The sequence below is a fragment of the Hemicordylus capensis genome, chromosome 3, assembly GCF_027244095.1.
Source record: "Hemicordylus capensis ecotype Gifberg chromosome 3, rHemCap1.1.pri, whole genome shotgun sequence".
NCBI lineage: Eukaryota > Metazoa > Chordata > Lepidosauria > Squamata > Cordylidae > Hemicordylus > Hemicordylus capensis.
This window is the reverse complement of record NC_069659.1, coordinates 113815419-113832283: the sequence shown is the minus strand read 5'-3', so window position 1 is coordinate 113832283 and position 16865 is coordinate 113815419. Positions and strand designations below refer to the sequence as shown.

The following is a 16865-nucleotide window of genomic DNA, read 5'->3' as shown; positions in this document are numbered from 1 at the left end:
GTGATTGTATATGAGTTATCATTGTATATGATTACAGCTGCCAGGATTCTTTATGCCACTAACTGGCAATCACAGACAACTCCGACTCTGGATAAATGGCTATTAAAATTATGGGAATACACCTGTATGGCTATCTTCGTCACAATTCTGATGAATCATTTGCATTAATTTAGGAACCCTTTATAAATTTTAATATTTTGCAAGGTTATCATCCACACCCAAGATTTGGTTTTTCTTAAATGTAAACTATTTATATTTGTATCTTTGCCTAACTTCACCATGGGGTAAGGGTGGGTAACTGGGGGAAGAGGTTTTTCTTGAATGTTATTCTAATACTTTATATATAATTACTGTAAACTGGAAGTTCACGAGATTATAATGTAACCATGTTCCTCTCTTTAAATAAAAAAGTTTAAATTGGGTTTTTTAAAAAAGAAGTGTAGTATAGTACTGTGTGACCATGCACTGAGACAAAGTATTTCTTAGAAATTGTTAAATATTTATATGTGGTCCAGTCCCATCCATGTTTACTTGGCAGTCCCACAAACGTCAATGCTTTCAAGCATGGATTGCAGCCAGTCTATTAATGTGTAACTTTCTGACATTGTAAAAGTTAACATGCCGTGATTCTACCACATAGATTTTGTTCATGAAAGTGTTGTGTGAACATACACATGGCAAAAACTAGTATTTATGACACCAAAATAATATAGCTGTTTTCATCATTTAATGGTATATTCATGCTACTTTCAATGACAGTACCACATCAAAAAGTAGCATGTGTTGTCTGCCCCATGTGTTATCCCTTTTAAGCTGCACTGATTTCAAAGAGTTTTTGTAAGGTAATGAAACCATTGCCTCAGAGAAAACAATGCAATGTTAACAGTTAAAAGTATTGTAATGAAGACACTGCTAAATATCCCTGTTGCTGTCCACTTCAGTGTAGCTTTTGGTTCTTAGAGTTAAAGCTCTACAGTTCTCTGAAAAAGACTATGGATTAATTCACAATGGATACACATCATTCATTCAATGACTCACAACTGCCTATGTCTAGCCACCAACAAATAAGTCTGTTTGAGCTATATGAAAGCTCTGTCCCTGGCATTTGAGCCACAATGTCTGTTTCATCTGATATTTACAGTCTCCAGTGTTGAACATACATGTGTGCACTCACCCTAAACACACCTTATATCCCCTTATGCTTTCTCTGCTCAGCCTTTTACCTTCTCCTCCCTCACACTTCCATTCCTACCATGTATCATTCCTTCAAACTCTTCCCCTGTAAACACACTCCTTCAGAAAGTCTGTTTCTCAATAATACTAATTGCACCTTGAATGAACTTCTCCTTCAATATGACCTTTTCTTACTGCTTCCTCACTACACCTTTATCACTGTCTGTTCACTTCCAACCTTCCTCACCTGATATAGGCTAAGCTACCTAGGCATATACTACAAAATCTTTAAAGTAAAGTGTGCAATTGAGTAGGTGTCAACTCCTGGCGCCCACAGAGCCCTGTGGTTGTCTTTTGTAGAATACAGGAGGGGTTTACCATTGCCTCCTCCCGTGCAGTATGAGATGATGCCTTTCAGCATCTTCCTATATCGCTGCTGCCCATAGGTGTTTCCCACAGTCTGAGAAACATACCAGCGGGGATTCGAACTGGCAACCTCTGGCTTGCTAATCAAGTTATTTCACCACTGCACCATTAGGTGGCTGCACATTGTTTTTATGTGGTATATGCCTAGATCATCTTTAATGTAGCACACTGCACAAAAACACTAATATTTTTAATATATTATTCCATTTCTATACCACTTTTAAGTAAAATAATCCCAAAGAAGTTTACAATTAAAATTATAATTTTAATTTACATAACTGAAACAATGTACAATTAAAATACAAATTAAAAGTACAAATATTAAATATAAAAATAATATATCTCTATTTAAAAGTTTAAAAAGCTATATAAAAGAGTAACAAAAAACACAAAGTAGTAGCAGTAAAAACTGTACTTTCATATAAAAACCTGGGTGAAGAGCCACATTTTTACTTATTTTCTAAAAACTGTGATGGAGGCTGAGGAGCAGATGGCAATTGGGAGAGCATTCCAAAGCCTGGGGGCAATGACTTAGAAAGCCCTGACCTGCATGCCATTGGCACGCGGAGCAGAGCCCCCTCCAATGATCTTGTCAAGTGGGCAGAAACCCTTGGGAGCAGGCGGTCCTTCAGATATCCAGGGCCCAAACCATCAAGGGCTTTAAAAGGTTGAAACTAACGCATTGAATTGGACGCTGAAACAAATTGGTAGCCCGTGTAGTTCTTTCAGAATGGGTATAATATGACCCCAACAGGCAGCTCCAGATAAAATCCTATCTGCCGCATTTTGCAGTTTCCAAATATTCCTCAAAGGCAGCCCCATGTAGAGCGCATTACAGTAATCCAGCCATGACTTGGGTAACTGTGGCCAGATCTGGAAACTAAGGCTTGGGTAACTGGCTAGATCTGCCCTCAGGCAAGGGAACACAGCTGGTGCACTAACCGAAGTGGTGCAAAAGCACCTCTGGCCACCACCTGCACCTGAGCATCCAAAAAGCAGAGCTGGGTCCAGCACTATTCCCAGGCTGCGCACTTACTCTTTCAAGGGAAGTGCAATCTAATTCAGAACTGGATGAGGAATCAAATGAGGAATCAAGAAGTAGTCAAATTCCTCCATCCCGATTGGCTCTCCTACTGACCAATATCACCTCCATCTTGGATTCAATCTCAGCTTATTAGCCCACATCCAACCCATCACTGTCTCCAGCCCCTGCTTCAGGATATTCACTGCCTCCACTGGATCAGGTGATAAGGAGAGATAGAGCTGAATGTCATCTACATACTGCTGGCAGGTCCTGGATGACATCTCCCAGCGGTTTCATGTAGATGTTGAACAGCATGGGGGACAAAACCAAACCCTGAGAGACCACACAGGCCAATGGCCAAGGCAGGGGCGTAACAAGGCTGGAGTGGGTCCAGAGACAAAATTTTAAAATGGGCCCCTCACTGATACACACACATACTTCACAATATATAGTCATGTGACTTGCCTCTGGGGGGCCCCTCGAGGCGTGGGGGCCCCCAGGCAGCCGCTTCCCCTTGCCTAATAGTAGTTACACCCCTGGGCCAAGGAGCTGAGCGGTACTAAACAGGCCTGACCCTGCTCAACTTCTGACATCGGACAAGATTGGGTGCTTTCAGAATGATGTGGCTGTAGGCTGGAGCTGAGCAGTAGTCGCCCAGCAGTTCTCATATGTGGAATGCGCAGAGAGAGAGAGAGAGAGAGAGAGAGAGAGAGAGAGATTATATAAAATGTGACACTGAATCACAACCATTGCATTTACCATATAATTCGTCAGCAGCTTACATGTCAGTTAAACAAAACAGAATGGAGCATATGAGTCTGTAAAGACAGTACATAGTGAACTAAGCCAGCCAGAAGTAGTAGGTGTACTCAAACACTTCTCCTAAATATATACCAAGACTATGGTATTAAGTTACAATTGTACCCAAATACTACATCTATCATTCTCCTGGAACACACAGCACTGGCTAAAAATAGCAATACTGCTTATTCCTGTGATTAGGTATCAAATGAATTGCATCTGCTTCTGAAACAATTTGTTCCAATTAGTATAAAATTAGAGCCTATTAAATATTTAAAAAGCAAACTCAACATTTCCACACATGCACATGTGTGTGTGTGCGCACACACACACACACACACACACACGTAGTCTTTATTAATTTTGTTCCCTTTCTTTAAAAGTCCATAGAGAATGCAGACCCACTCTACTACAACCAATGGAAGTTAAGCATTAATTTCAATGGGATGAATATGAATAAGAGATCAAAAAGGTGATAAAAGCCCACATATTATTATAGAATTTCTAATCTAAAGTTCAAATGTAAAGGTCAAATGTATTCTAGTAGAAATGTTTATCTAGTGTTTGTTGTCATGGTGAGATATCTTTAAGATCTTCAAATGGGGGGGGGGGGACAACAACACTGTATGCTTTCATCTGAGAAACAGTTGGTAAATGGAAAATCCCAGAGTTGCTTCTTACTATGAATAATGACTGACGAACTGTGAAAGAGTATGTTAGTCTAGTAATGTTGCATTTGTGCAATCTGTACAAATTGCAGATTCAAAATTTGCAAAAATTGTGTTACACAGTATTGGAATAGTAAACTGTGTAACACAATTTGTGCAGGGGTGTAACTACTATTAGGCAAGGGGAGGCGGCTGCCTGGGGGGCCCCACGCCTCGAGGGGCCCCCCAGAGGCAAGTCACATTATTCCCCAACACCCCCAGAGCTTCCTTCATTATGATTCTTCCTTCGACCTGGCTAGTGTCTCTCTCTCTCTGTCTCTCGACCCTCCCTCCCTGCCTCCCTCCTTGTAGGCTCCTCCTTCCCTGTCTCCAGCCAGCCTTCTCTGGCGATGGTTAGGGCTCACAGAAAGGCTCTCATTGGCTGGCAGGTGCATGTGTCGGCACTGTAAGGGACAGAGAGGATCCATGGAGATTTCATAATCCCATGTGAATTAATGACCTATTCTTCTATACAGTGGTCCCTCGACTTACGTAGTTAATCCGTTCCGAACGGACGTTCGTAAGTCGAAATTTTCGTAGGTCGAAAAGCGCACCCACGGAGGTCTGGAAACACTCGTAAGTCGAGGAAACCGCATCTAAAAATTCGTAAGTCGAGGAAGCCAAATCTAAACCGCCAACTACTTCCGGTCTTTTTTGGCGTTCGTAAGTCGAAAACGTTGGTTGTCGAGTAGTTCGTAGGTCGAGGGACTACTGTATAATTAACTATATAACTATATAACTATATTTATGTTTATAATGATATAGACTATATATTTATATAGTTATATAAATATAACTATATAAATATCCACCATATTCATTATGGGGATGTGAGTGTGAGCGCACTATATATTGTGAAGTGTGTGTGTGTGTGTGTGTGTGTGTGTGTGTGTGTGTGTATGTATCAGCGAGGGGCCCCATTTTAAAATTTTGTCTATGGGCCCACTCCAGCCTTGTTACGCCCCTGAATTTGCGCAAACAGTAGAAATGCAGCATTACTAGACTGATGTACTCTTGCACAGTATGTCAGCCATGGTATTCCAGAGACAGACATCTATCTGGGAGTTTGTCTTTGTTTTGGTTTCTTTTGCCCCAAGCATTTTATGCTCTATATGACAAAGTTCATCTATGGAGAGTTTTTTCCTCATGTTTTACATGAAAACTTCAGTACAATTATTTTTTTATGATCTAGTTTTCAAATGTTCCTTGAAATTTTAGCCCTAATTAGCTCAAGTACTGTTTTTCCCCATCTCACAGGGCCAATAGCAGCTTCAAAGGCTCCATTTGCATTGGGAAAACTATATAGGACAGAGGGTTATATGTCGTTGCCTGCCAAACCCCCTACACTTATTACATTCAGAGTCCCACTACCCACTCACTCAATAGCTGTAGGATATCCCATTAAGAATAAGTAGTGTGATGTTTAGCTTGTCTCTAGGACACTCTGGTGTTCTTAAATAAATAACAGGCAATGCTTTTAAATAAGAATTATCTGGTAACCCTAACAGAGAAAGTTGAGAAAGGCATAGCACAGTAGTCAAGAGACTGACCTACAGATCATAAAGTAAATAGTTCCAACCATAATATACATTGTTTCTGAAGGAACATATAAAATACTACATATGATAGCCTCAATGTGTAGAATGACTTTATACAATTCTGTCAATTTTATTTCTTTGACCTGTTGTGTCAATTCTTGTCACACAATTTCCCCTGCAAAAAAAAGAGAGAGAGAGTCAGGATATTATTGCTTTTATTGTTGTTGTTGTTGTTTACACAGTCAGACAGGTGTTATTGACTGGTTAGTTTTATCCAGACATCGAGTCCTTCCCAAGGACCTGGGATGGCTGAATTATATCATCCATATTGTTGCTGTAATTGTTATAGATACCGTCACTGAATATAGGCTGTTCCCAGTAAAACCCTATGGTGTTGAGGTGCTCTTCAAGTTGTTTTGGAATTGCACCTAGGGTGCCAATTACTACTGGGATTATTTTGGTCTTTTTCTGCCACAGCCTTTCAGTTTCAACTTGCAGATCTTTGTGTTTTGTGATTTTTTCTATTTCTTTTTCTTCTATTCTGCTATCCCCTGGTATTGCTATGGCAATTATTTTAACTTGTTTTTCTTTCTTCTCCACTACAGTTATATCTGGTGTATTGTGTGGCAGATGTTTGTCTGTTTGTAGTCGGAAGTCCCATAATATTTTTACATCTTCAATTTCTTCAACTTTTTCAATTTTATGGTCCCACCAATTTTTGTCTACAGGTAGCTTGTATTTTTTGCAGATGTTCCAGTGTATCATCCCTGCTACCTTGTCATGCCTTTGTTTGTAGTCAGTCTGTGTGTTCTTTTTACAATAGCTGATTAGGTGGTCCACTGTTTCATCTGCTTCTTTACAAAGGCAGCACTTGCTGTTTGTTATTGATTTTTCTCTTTTTGCATTTGTTCTTAGTAATAATGCCTGCTCTTGTGCAGCCAGTATTAAACCCTCTGTTTCTTTCTTCAAGTTGCCATTCTTAAGCCATTGCCAGGTCTTGCTGATGTTTGATTTTCCAGTTATATTGTGCAAATATTGACCATGCAGTGGCTTATTTTTCCATTTTTCTGCTCGGTTCTTGACTTGTTCTTTCTTGTAGGACTGCTTTGTTTCATTGGTGTTGAATAGTTTCTCACTATTGACCATTTGAAGTGCATCTTCTTCACTGTCCTTGATATATTCTTCAAGGCCTCTTTTCTCCTCCTCTGCTGTTTGATGGACTTGCAGCATTCCTCTTCTACCTGAGCTGTGAGGGAGGTATAGCCTATCTACATCACTGCGGGGGTGCAGAGCATGATTGATGGTCATTATTTCCCTGGTCTTACTATCTAGCATCTCTAGCTCTGCCTGGGTCCAGTCTATTATTCCTGCAATGTATCTGATAATAGGTATAGCCCAGGTGTTTATGGCTTGTATGTTGTTCCCACCATTGAGTTTGGACTTTAGGATTTTTCTAATTCTCCTGATGTATTCACTTCCAATTTTTCTTTTAACTTCAGTATGTGCAATGTTATCAGCCTGGAGAATGCCCAAGTATTTGTAATGTTCTTTCTCTTCCAGGTTTTTGATGTTGCTTCCATTGGACAGTTCTATTTCTTCTGTTTTTGTTATTTTTCCTCTGTTCATTATTAATGCAGCACACTTGACTAGTCCAAACTCCATTGCTATATCGCTACTGAATATACGGACAGTGTTTAGCCATGATTTGATTTCTGATTGGGACTTTCCATACAACTTCAAATTGTCCATGTAGAGCAGATGGTTTGTTTTACTTGATGTTTTAGATGTTTGGTATCCGAGGCCTGTTTTGTTTAGTATTTGTGAAAGTGGTGTTGTTATTTTTTATTATTATTATTATTAGTAGTAGTAGTAGTAGTAATAGTAGTAGTAGTAGTAATAGAGTCAGACTACATTCAGATAATTATTCTCCCCTTGCTAAATATCACACACACAAACACAGATACATGCATGAGAACCACCACTTAAAACATGCCTATTTTCCCACTTAGCAGGGGTGATGTTGTTAACTTGGATGAAGACAGTACAGTCTGCACAATATGATGCTGGTATACACAGTCTGGCCTTGCAGCAAATTCCGAGTTCTCATATTATCTTGAATAAAGCAACTCAGATAAACTGAAATGGAAGTAACAAAAGTTTAAACTGTTTGGTTGATTTTTTCCCCTGGCAGCTAAATGGCACAACGACGAGTGTAATTCAGCAAGAGAGATCTGAATGCAGAAACATATTTCTGTATGTTTGCTTGCTGGTTGACATCCATTTGTACCACACAATGCTACCCATATGGATTCACTGGCTCAATACCTTCATTCCTGTGCCACAAAAAGTGTGAAAGAAATTCAAATGTGCTTCTCAGCGTCCCATATGAAAATGCCATTCAACTTCTTAACCTAAGTCTCATTTTCCATTTCCACAGTTGCCCTCGGACGCTAGGTCTTCTTTACTGAAATGTCTACTATATTGTTTATGGCTTATCAGTTCCTCCAGACTTGGGACATGAGTAGCAGTGAGCAGGAGGGACAGATAGAAATATTTTAATTTTTTTTTTTAAATCTGTTATCTGTCATTTAATGCAGCAATGAAGGAACTCTTGAATAACAAAACCAGCATGTGAAGTGCTAGTAACACATTTTAAACATATTTACCTATGAAACAACACTTGATGAAGGGTTATGAGGACGGAAAGGATGTTCATAAAGGGCAACATTTTTACACTAACACTCAGTGTCCATGATTTAGTTTGCTTTAAGTGCACCACAAAATAAGTCATGCAAATATGCGTGGGACTTGGACCAAGAGAGTTAAAACGGAGGTCAGGAGGCAGCATAGAAGAATACAGTAAAAGAATGAAAGCAGTTTATCTCCTCTACTTTGGCTCTACATTTAAATATATTCTACCTGAAGAGCTACATTCCTACCTTGCTGTTGTCACCACAGTAGCAGTACTTGAAAGGAAAAAAAGAAACAAAAATAACAAGCAACAAGCATGCCTGCAACTGCCAATGCAGGGTATAGAAATTTCACCCTCCTCCTCTCTCACACTGAGTTGGTTGGAACATGCTCAGCTAATAGCACTCCTGAGGTGAGTTGTCTGCTCATAGAATGTTCCAAGAGTCTGGACTAGCACCAGAGAGCTGGAGCTGTTTTCAGCAAGCAGTGAAGAGATCATTGGTGGGCATCCAGGGTCGATATTCTGCTGCCTTCTGAATACAGCCTGAAGCATCAATTGATCCAAGGAATTGTGAGCTTTATCTGATCATCAGCACTCATGGTGCTATAATAGCATTTTGCATTCAAAAGATACGTTCTTTTGCTCTTCTGTGCATTCCTGTGGGTGCTGAAGAGGATTGTAACTCCTTGAAGTTACATAGCAAGGACTCACTATAAGACAATTGCAACGAGATAGCAGTTATATGCATTGACTTATGCACAGTCTCCATGCCCAAAGTTATATATAAAAAGGCAGAATATTGGATTTAACAAGCTGCAAAATTATTTGTTGCTATACATTTCTTTATTGGATTAGCTCAGGGTTGGCTATTGCAACCATGAATGGGAGTTCTGTTGTCAATACAGAATGCTTACTACCCAGTGGTTAGCAGGATACGTTTTCATCACTGCCTGTTGCAGTTTTAAAGATATATTTTTTTAATGTGACCGTTCTGTGAGATCTTGAAGAACTAATAATGGAGAAGTATTGAGGAATAATTAAGCTATCTTAATTACTTGATTTTTTAGCTAACATTATTTCACAACTGAATTTGGCACTATGATTTTTTGCAAGTATGTAAAATAAAATATACATCTTTTAACAGTTTAAGATGGGCAATATACTGAATTTCCCTCCTACTGTAGAGCTAATGAATGCCCTGAAGCAACTATAGTAATTAGTATTGCTCCTTGCTTTGTCATCATACTTTTTTCAGCTTTATTATTGTATTTTTGTTTTTCTGCTTCACAAATTTATCATCACATAAGAATGGCTGGTGAAGCGGACGAAAACCCACATTAATAGGATAGATTTTTCAGTAACACTTCTAAATAATTAAACAAAGAAGTGGGTACACGGATTGGTTTGGAGTCCAATACTCATTTTCTCAAGTTAGTTTTAAACTTGAGGAAAGGATCCGATTATTAAACTCCAATCCAGTTAGTTTATCAGGAAGATAATATTTTGTTGAAGTAAAATATGCGTTAAATAAAAGAATGAGCAATCAATACCATCCAGTCAGTACAGATAAATAATGTTCCAGGAAGCATTTCACAGTAATAAGCAATGCAGAAAGTTGACTTGGTAGCAAACACAAAAAGTACTAATGAGTTTGTGGGCCTAGCCCAGCCTTTCACTTGCATCACTGTCAAAGGGGAGTGTGTAAAGGGCTACAGGCCAGGGAAGCTGAAGGGAGAGATCTCCCTGTTAAGTTCTCCACTGAACATACCATAGCACCTTAGGTAAAGAGCAGCGAAGTCCCTATCCGACCTTCTCTTTCTACAGCCCTTCATCTAAATCAGGCCTGTAAAATGTAAGGCCATGGGGTCAGATCTGGCCTGCGAGGACTTTTTTGCTGGCCCCCAGCAGGATAGTAAATATTTCCTGCTGCAACAGCAGGAGCCATGAAACATTCTTGACTTGTCCCCACTGATAAGCAGCAGCAACTCAATGCAGTTGAGTGCTTGAGACCAGATGAGATACACGTGGCAGCAACAGAGCACAATGAGCTAGTGAGCCAGTTGCTGCTGTTTGATCAGCACCAGTGACGACGGATGGAGTGAGCTGGAACAGTGGTGGCAGGCAGGCACAAGCAGAGCACACCCCCAAAAGGCAGATGATCACTCTTTTGGTCAACTCCCTCTTCTCTGAGGGTGGCCATCCTCTGCAGAAGCTGTCTTACAACATCATCCTATGCATGTTTATGCAGAAATGCATCCCTCCCACAGCTTGCTTCTAAGTAAGCATGCCTAGGATTACTTCTAAGTAAGCATGCCCAGGATTAGAGCCTGAAAGAGGAGAGGACTTGGCATTTGTTTGAGGCTGGTATGCACACCAGGTGCCCCACTGACTGAGCAGGAGCATGGCCTATTTTCTGTCCACTATCCTTGATTAAAACTGTGGATCCCTTGATCGGGAGGCGGTGGGGAGGAAGATCCATGAGTAGTTAATTGCTTTTATTAATAATGGATTTTAATGTAATAATGTGCTGCAGGGGCATAGCAAGGTTGGAGTGGGCCCAAAGACAAGATTTTAAAATGCACACCCCCCCCAGAAGTAAAGAAATCTTAAATGAGGCTGAATAGTGGTAACAAAAACTATCTATATCTATATCTATATCTATATCTGTATAGATAGATAGATAGATAGATAGATAGAGATAGATACAGATATATAGATATACAAACACACACACACACACACACACATACAAACACACACACACACCTATGTGCCACAATAGAACATCATCCCAAATTATTTTTAAAGAAAGACATGCTCTTCTGGTAGCTCCAGGTCTTAACACTCACATCAATTTCGGAGGATGAATACAACTGAAGGAGTCCCGGGTGGCTGTGCGGCTGAGGGAGTCAGTCATGTGACTTGCCTCTGGGCCCCCCCAAGGCAGTGGGCTCCCAGACAACTGTCTCCCCTTGCCCTATTATAGTTACGCCCCTGATGTGCTGAAAATTGTCCTTGGCCCCCACACAGCAAATAAAGTTTGGTTCCAGCCCACCAGGGCATTTGAATTGTGCACCCCTGATCTAAACCCTGAGTGTAGAACAGCCTGTTCCCCAATTCACTCTGTGCCACTGTCAGGTCACTCTATTGCCAGGCAGAACCGAGCCCAGAACAAAAAGGAAGAATAAAGGGAAGAAGCTCCATGGAGCAGAGGTGTATGGGCTGCAGGATTTCAGCCCATCAGATGTGGACAGACCAAGTGGTACTAAAAAATGGGGTGGGGGATGGGGCTCCCTAGAACTTTCAGGTACAATCCTAACATTTTATTTACAAATATAAATGTTTTATTATAAGATCCTCAAGAATAAGTTCCCATTCTCCACCATCACCATCTTTAGACAGATTCACATGAGACAGGTCTATCAAGAGAAGTTAACCTTGATCGATAAAATACAGCTCCATGTTTAGAGACATATCTCTTTGAATGCAAGATGCTGGAGACAAAATAGAGACAGCCATTGCCTTCATACCCTGCTTATCAGCTTCCAGTATTATCTGACTTCCCGTTACTAAAAAAGAGAGTGCTGGACTAAGTGGACCATGGTGTGATCCAGCAAGGAAATTGTTACGTTCTTATGAAAAAACCTGAGAGCCTTGCAAGAGCTCCATTGTAAGTTAAGACCAAGGGTGCACAACTTTGGTCCTCCAGCGGTTGTGGGATTCCCATCATCCAGCCACAGTGCCAGTAGTCAAGGATGATGGGAGTTGTAGTCCAACAACAGCTGGAGGACCAAAGTTGTGCATCCCTGGTTAAGACCAAGGTAAGTTTTGCAAGAGACCAGCTGCAATTCAGTTAATATTTACAAGACAGGAGAGCAAAGCCAAGATTAAGACCGCAATCCTGTGCACACTTACCCACGTGTAAACCGTACTGAACAACAGGACTTTTGAACAAATATGCATAGGATAGCACTGCAAGTCTTTTTAAGATCAATCTTTAAATATGGCAACAAAAATGTCTGTTTTTAATACACAGAGGAATGTGCACTGATCCTGGTATAATCAATCAACCAATCTTTATTGGTACAGTCATAGACCAGCAAATAACTCAGTACAGATCAGAGAAATCGAGACCCTGGTATAAGTTAAACCTTGTATATTGCACTTCAGCTGTCCAAGTTCCTCCCATTACAGCTACTATCATTCCTTTTGTACAGACTGTGAACGGTGACTGAGATATTGCATTGCTCAAGGACAACCAACAGCTAGCTAGCTCCCCGATGCATCCTTCCTATTCTATAAGTTCCCTCTTAACTTAATTTGGAACAGGACTCAGCAGCCACATAACTTGTTTTCAGTGGTCTAGCAATGAAGCAGCAAGATGCTGGGTTCTTATATGGTTTTGCTCATAATGAGCCCTGAATAACTATAGCCGATCCCAGGGGTGTAACTACCATTAGGCAAGGGGAGGCAGTCTTGGGGCCCACTGCCTCGAGGGCCCCCCCAGAGGCACATCACATGACTCCCCACCCGCCCATGTTGCACCCCCTATGAATTATGTTGAGTCGCTTGGAGATAGGTAGGAGCAGAGAGTAAAAGAAACTCAATTCAATGTGAACTAAGTATTCACCGTATTCATAATGCGGATGTGAGTGTGCATGCACAATATATTGTGAAGTGTGTTTGTTTGTGTGTATCAGCGAGGGGCCCATTTTAAGAGCTTGTCTCTGGGCCCCCTCCAACCTTGCTACGCTCCTGGCCGATCCACACACATGGAAGTTACAGTGCCCACAAGCAATGAAGACAGAACTCCTGCTTTTTTTTTTTAAAAAAAAATTATTATATAGAAGAGGGAATTTCAGGTGCAACCTACTGTCTGAGCAAAGATACACCTTTTAAAGTGGCGATTCTCTTATATGAATCAAGTGGTGATTCTCTGCCACTTTTTGGGACAGAGAACCAGCTAATATTTTATTATTCCATATAAACTAATGTAAGAACTTTTGTTGAAGTGGTATATATACCCATAGTTGTTGTCTCCCAGAGCTGCAGCTGCTACAATTCTTTTTTTTCTGCAAAACGATTCAAAGAGCCTTCCCCGCCCCGCCAGCAGGGCTGTCCTTAGGGCAAGGAAAGCAGGGCGACAGCTCCAGGCCCTGCTCTTTTAACCCCTAAAAAAAATAACTGGAAGGGGCCCGCAGTGGCTGATTTGCCCCAGGCCTTGTTCCCTGCCAGAGCTCTTCAAGGACAGCCCTGACTGCACACCTGTGGGGCAGGCTACGGTTTCTCAGTGGTGGTGATGGTCATTCTACTGACCATGAGGGGTCAGTTCTTCCCATCAAAGGAGGCATATTTTTCAGGGCAGGAAAAGTTTTTAGAAAAGAGATGGCTTCACTTTTCTTTTCTTTTCAAGTGTGACATTTGCTGCAGCGCCCCCTTTCTTCCTAGTCCAGAGCCGGGCTCTCCCAGCTGCTTATCTGGAATCCTGTATTATAAACAGGCAGGCACCACCGGCGGCTTTAAGGTCTTCTTGCTGCTGTTGCTCCATCAGCATGACTTCCGCCAACTTTGCAGACGCTGGTTGCCGACGGAGCGCACACCTCCTCGACAGAGACAGCGGAGCGCTCGCGCGCTTCTCCTCCCAGTCCCCGGTACTCACCCGCGTCGTAGAAGGCGTCCAGCACAGCCGTCTCGCCAAAGTCCAACTCGCCGAAGTTCACCGTCGCGAGCTGGGCTCCCTCGAGCTCACAAGCTCGCACCAGGCACTGCAGCGCTCCGGCTTCGGGGCTCCGCGCCCCCGAACCGCCTTTGGGGTTATCGTTGAGCACATACACGGCCCGCAGGCAGCGCTGCCGCAAGACCGAGCAGCTGCCCTCACCACCGGCGGCGGCGGCGGCGGCGGCGGCACCCGCCCCAGCCGACTCGGAGCCCGCAAGTGCCTCGGTGTCGTTCTGCGGGCTGAGTTGCTCAGCGTCCCCGCTCACTCCTTGCTGCTCTCCGGCAGCTGAGGCGCTGCCGCCACTGGCCGCAAGGTTCTCCATGGGGCTCGGTGACCCGTGTGCTACCTAGGACAGGGAGGCGCGCCGTGCCCCGCGGCAAAAGCTCGGCGGAGGGAGCCCACCTTCCCCAGGGTGCACACCTGAGCTAAGCGTGGCTCATTGCGGGAGTTGGGCAGAACCAAACTGCGCCGCCACACGGTCTCGAGCCAATTGCTCAGGGAGAGCGAAAGAGCCTCGCCTCAGGGGGAAGGAAAGTGCCGGCAACGCCTAGGTGGCGCCTCGGCCGCAGCAGCAGCTCGCCTCCTGACTTGTTCCAGACTGACTGAACTCCGGAAAGCTCCCACAGCGCTTGTGTCACTTGACCAGCTCGCTCACCCGCTGCTGGTGCGCCGCCTTCCAAGCCCCACCTCCCTTTCACACACGCACAGAGCGAGTGAGCGAGAACGAACACGTGGGGGGGAGATGTTTTCAAATTGCCCACTTGCATCACTACTACAATGTTTTCAAAACACAAGAAAAATGCCATTGACTTCTGTTACGGGGAGAAGCTACAGCGTGTAATAGGTACAGTATCCCAGAACCTCATAGGTGTTCAACTTGGAGGTCAGGCAAGCTTATTCACTAGCACTATCAGTAACCTGGAAAATTCAGAACTAGACTCCAGTAGCCATACTGCTACAAGAGATACAAATTTATATCTTGAGGAACATGAGTGAAAGTAACCCACTTTCCACTCGTTCTTCACTCCCTGAACGTCTAATTTTCCTTGTGGTCAATAGTTAAGAACATATGTGTTCCGTATAAGTACCCATTGCAAATGCTTAATTTACTTTTTTTTTAATAATGTAACTCTTCAAATAAAGACACTTGAAGGGTATTGCTTTCCTGTCACCATACAATGCTACTTATTTATAGCTGACACTGACTAGACTAAAAGGAGTCTGTGGTCTGGTCAATTCTGCCTCTCCATTGTCTCATGTAGAAAACAAATTGGAAGAATAGAACAAACTGGCTTTCCCCTCCAGACTGAGAATATTTCCCTTGCCTCTTTTCACTTTTTTAAAATAGTTCCAAAACGGCTATGGATGCATAGAGGCACACACAACAATCCAACTAAATCCTATTGACAGCAATGGGGCTTAAATTAGTTACAACTGGGATGATCTCAGTATTCAGAGTAGAACAAGGGGTAGGTCAGCAAGGCAGCCATCTCAGGCACAGCATGCATAGGGATTCAACAAGTGCAGAATTTAACTAAGCATGACAGTTTATAAGCATATGTTTACTATCAGCAAACTCCAATGTATATACAGTACTATTTTATGATGCATCAAGTCTCAGGCATTGAAATGAAGGCCCAAAGTCTTTCAGAGGACAGCACCGCATGGATATTTGGCTATAAAAATATTTGCAGTGTGGGGGAGGGAGGCATTATCTGGACCATTACAGAAGGCAGGTGACGAACATAGCGACAGTGCAAAACAAGAATACTAACCTTCTTTCAACCGTAATTCACTAACCCTACAGTCTGATATGTACGCACCATCTGACTGCTTCTCAAGAAGAAAGCTATACATATGTTTATGGCAGGAGAGGGTAGCAGGATCCTGTTATATAGCTGGTTCACATTACCACCTGAAAGTAAGTAAAACCAGAGGTTTCCCAGGGTATGCATCCTCCCAGCAGACTGATAACAAAGATGGAGGAAAAGATGGGAGGAGAGAGTCACAGGAAGAACATGCATTCAGTTCAATTGCATGTTCATACACATAGTTTCAGCAGAGGATGGGGACTAAGATGACTTCACTAAAAGCATGGGTTTTTAATTTGAAGGAAGACAGATATCACATACAATTTCTGGATGGGAGTATCATACATAAAGGCTAAAACCATTTTAGGTGGCAGGAGAGCTTCAGATAAGTGTGCAAAGTCTTAAAATTCTCATGTTTGCACTCATGCGCACAAGCAAATAATAAATACTTATTTTACTGAATGACTTATATGTGTGATTCACCTATAGATTAGCACAATCCACCTTCAAACCACACTGCCAGTTTTAAAAAATAATGTTAGCAAAGTAACATCTTCACAACAGCTTGATATTTGCTGGAAAAAATAGTTTTGCAAATGAAGATTTAAACTCTCAATATATTGCATTGATCCAAATATTTCCTTGGATCTTGAAGTAGAGCCATACATACATTGTCTTTTCAACCTATGGTTTCTTTCCAAACTTTAATGAACAGTGTATTAGGTGGGGGCTTTTAAAAAGGGTTTTGGCAGTCCAGAAATTAAGTTAGTCGAGATAACAAACCACCTGTTTCTAGCTTAATATCTCTTTTTAGCCAACTTTTTTTGGTAAACTGCAAAATAGAATAGTCCAAAAGCAACTAATGCTGTCTAAAATAGTCCTTAAGGAATTCCATCTGTCCATCTGTGTTCTTTGTGTTAAGTATAATGTTCTGCTTGACTAATACATTTCTTATATAATGAACAATTACATAC

At 42.0% G+C, this 16865-nt stretch overlaps 1 protein-coding gene across 4 annotated transcripts in view; it reads right to left on the bottom strand.

Moving 5' to 3' along the window:
• Positions 1 to 16865, bottom strand: part of MAP3K15 (mitogen-activated protein kinase kinase kinase 15) — a 146986-nt gene that overhangs the window by 119086 nt on the left and 11035 nt on the right. Inside the window, exon 1 of one of the 4 annotated variants that reach the window (XM_053312979.1) lies at positions 14021 to 14724. The exons of 2 other annotated variants lie outside the window; for them this stretch is intronic. In XM_053312979.1, coding sequence (XP_053168954.1) covers positions 14021 to 14402 — 382 coding nt within the window. In that variant the 5' untranslated portion in view covers positions 14403 to 14724. Of the gene's footprint in view, positions 1 to 14020; positions 14725 to 16865 lie in introns of those variants that run through there. One more of the 4 variants, XM_053312980.1, reaches the window with a different exon arrangement.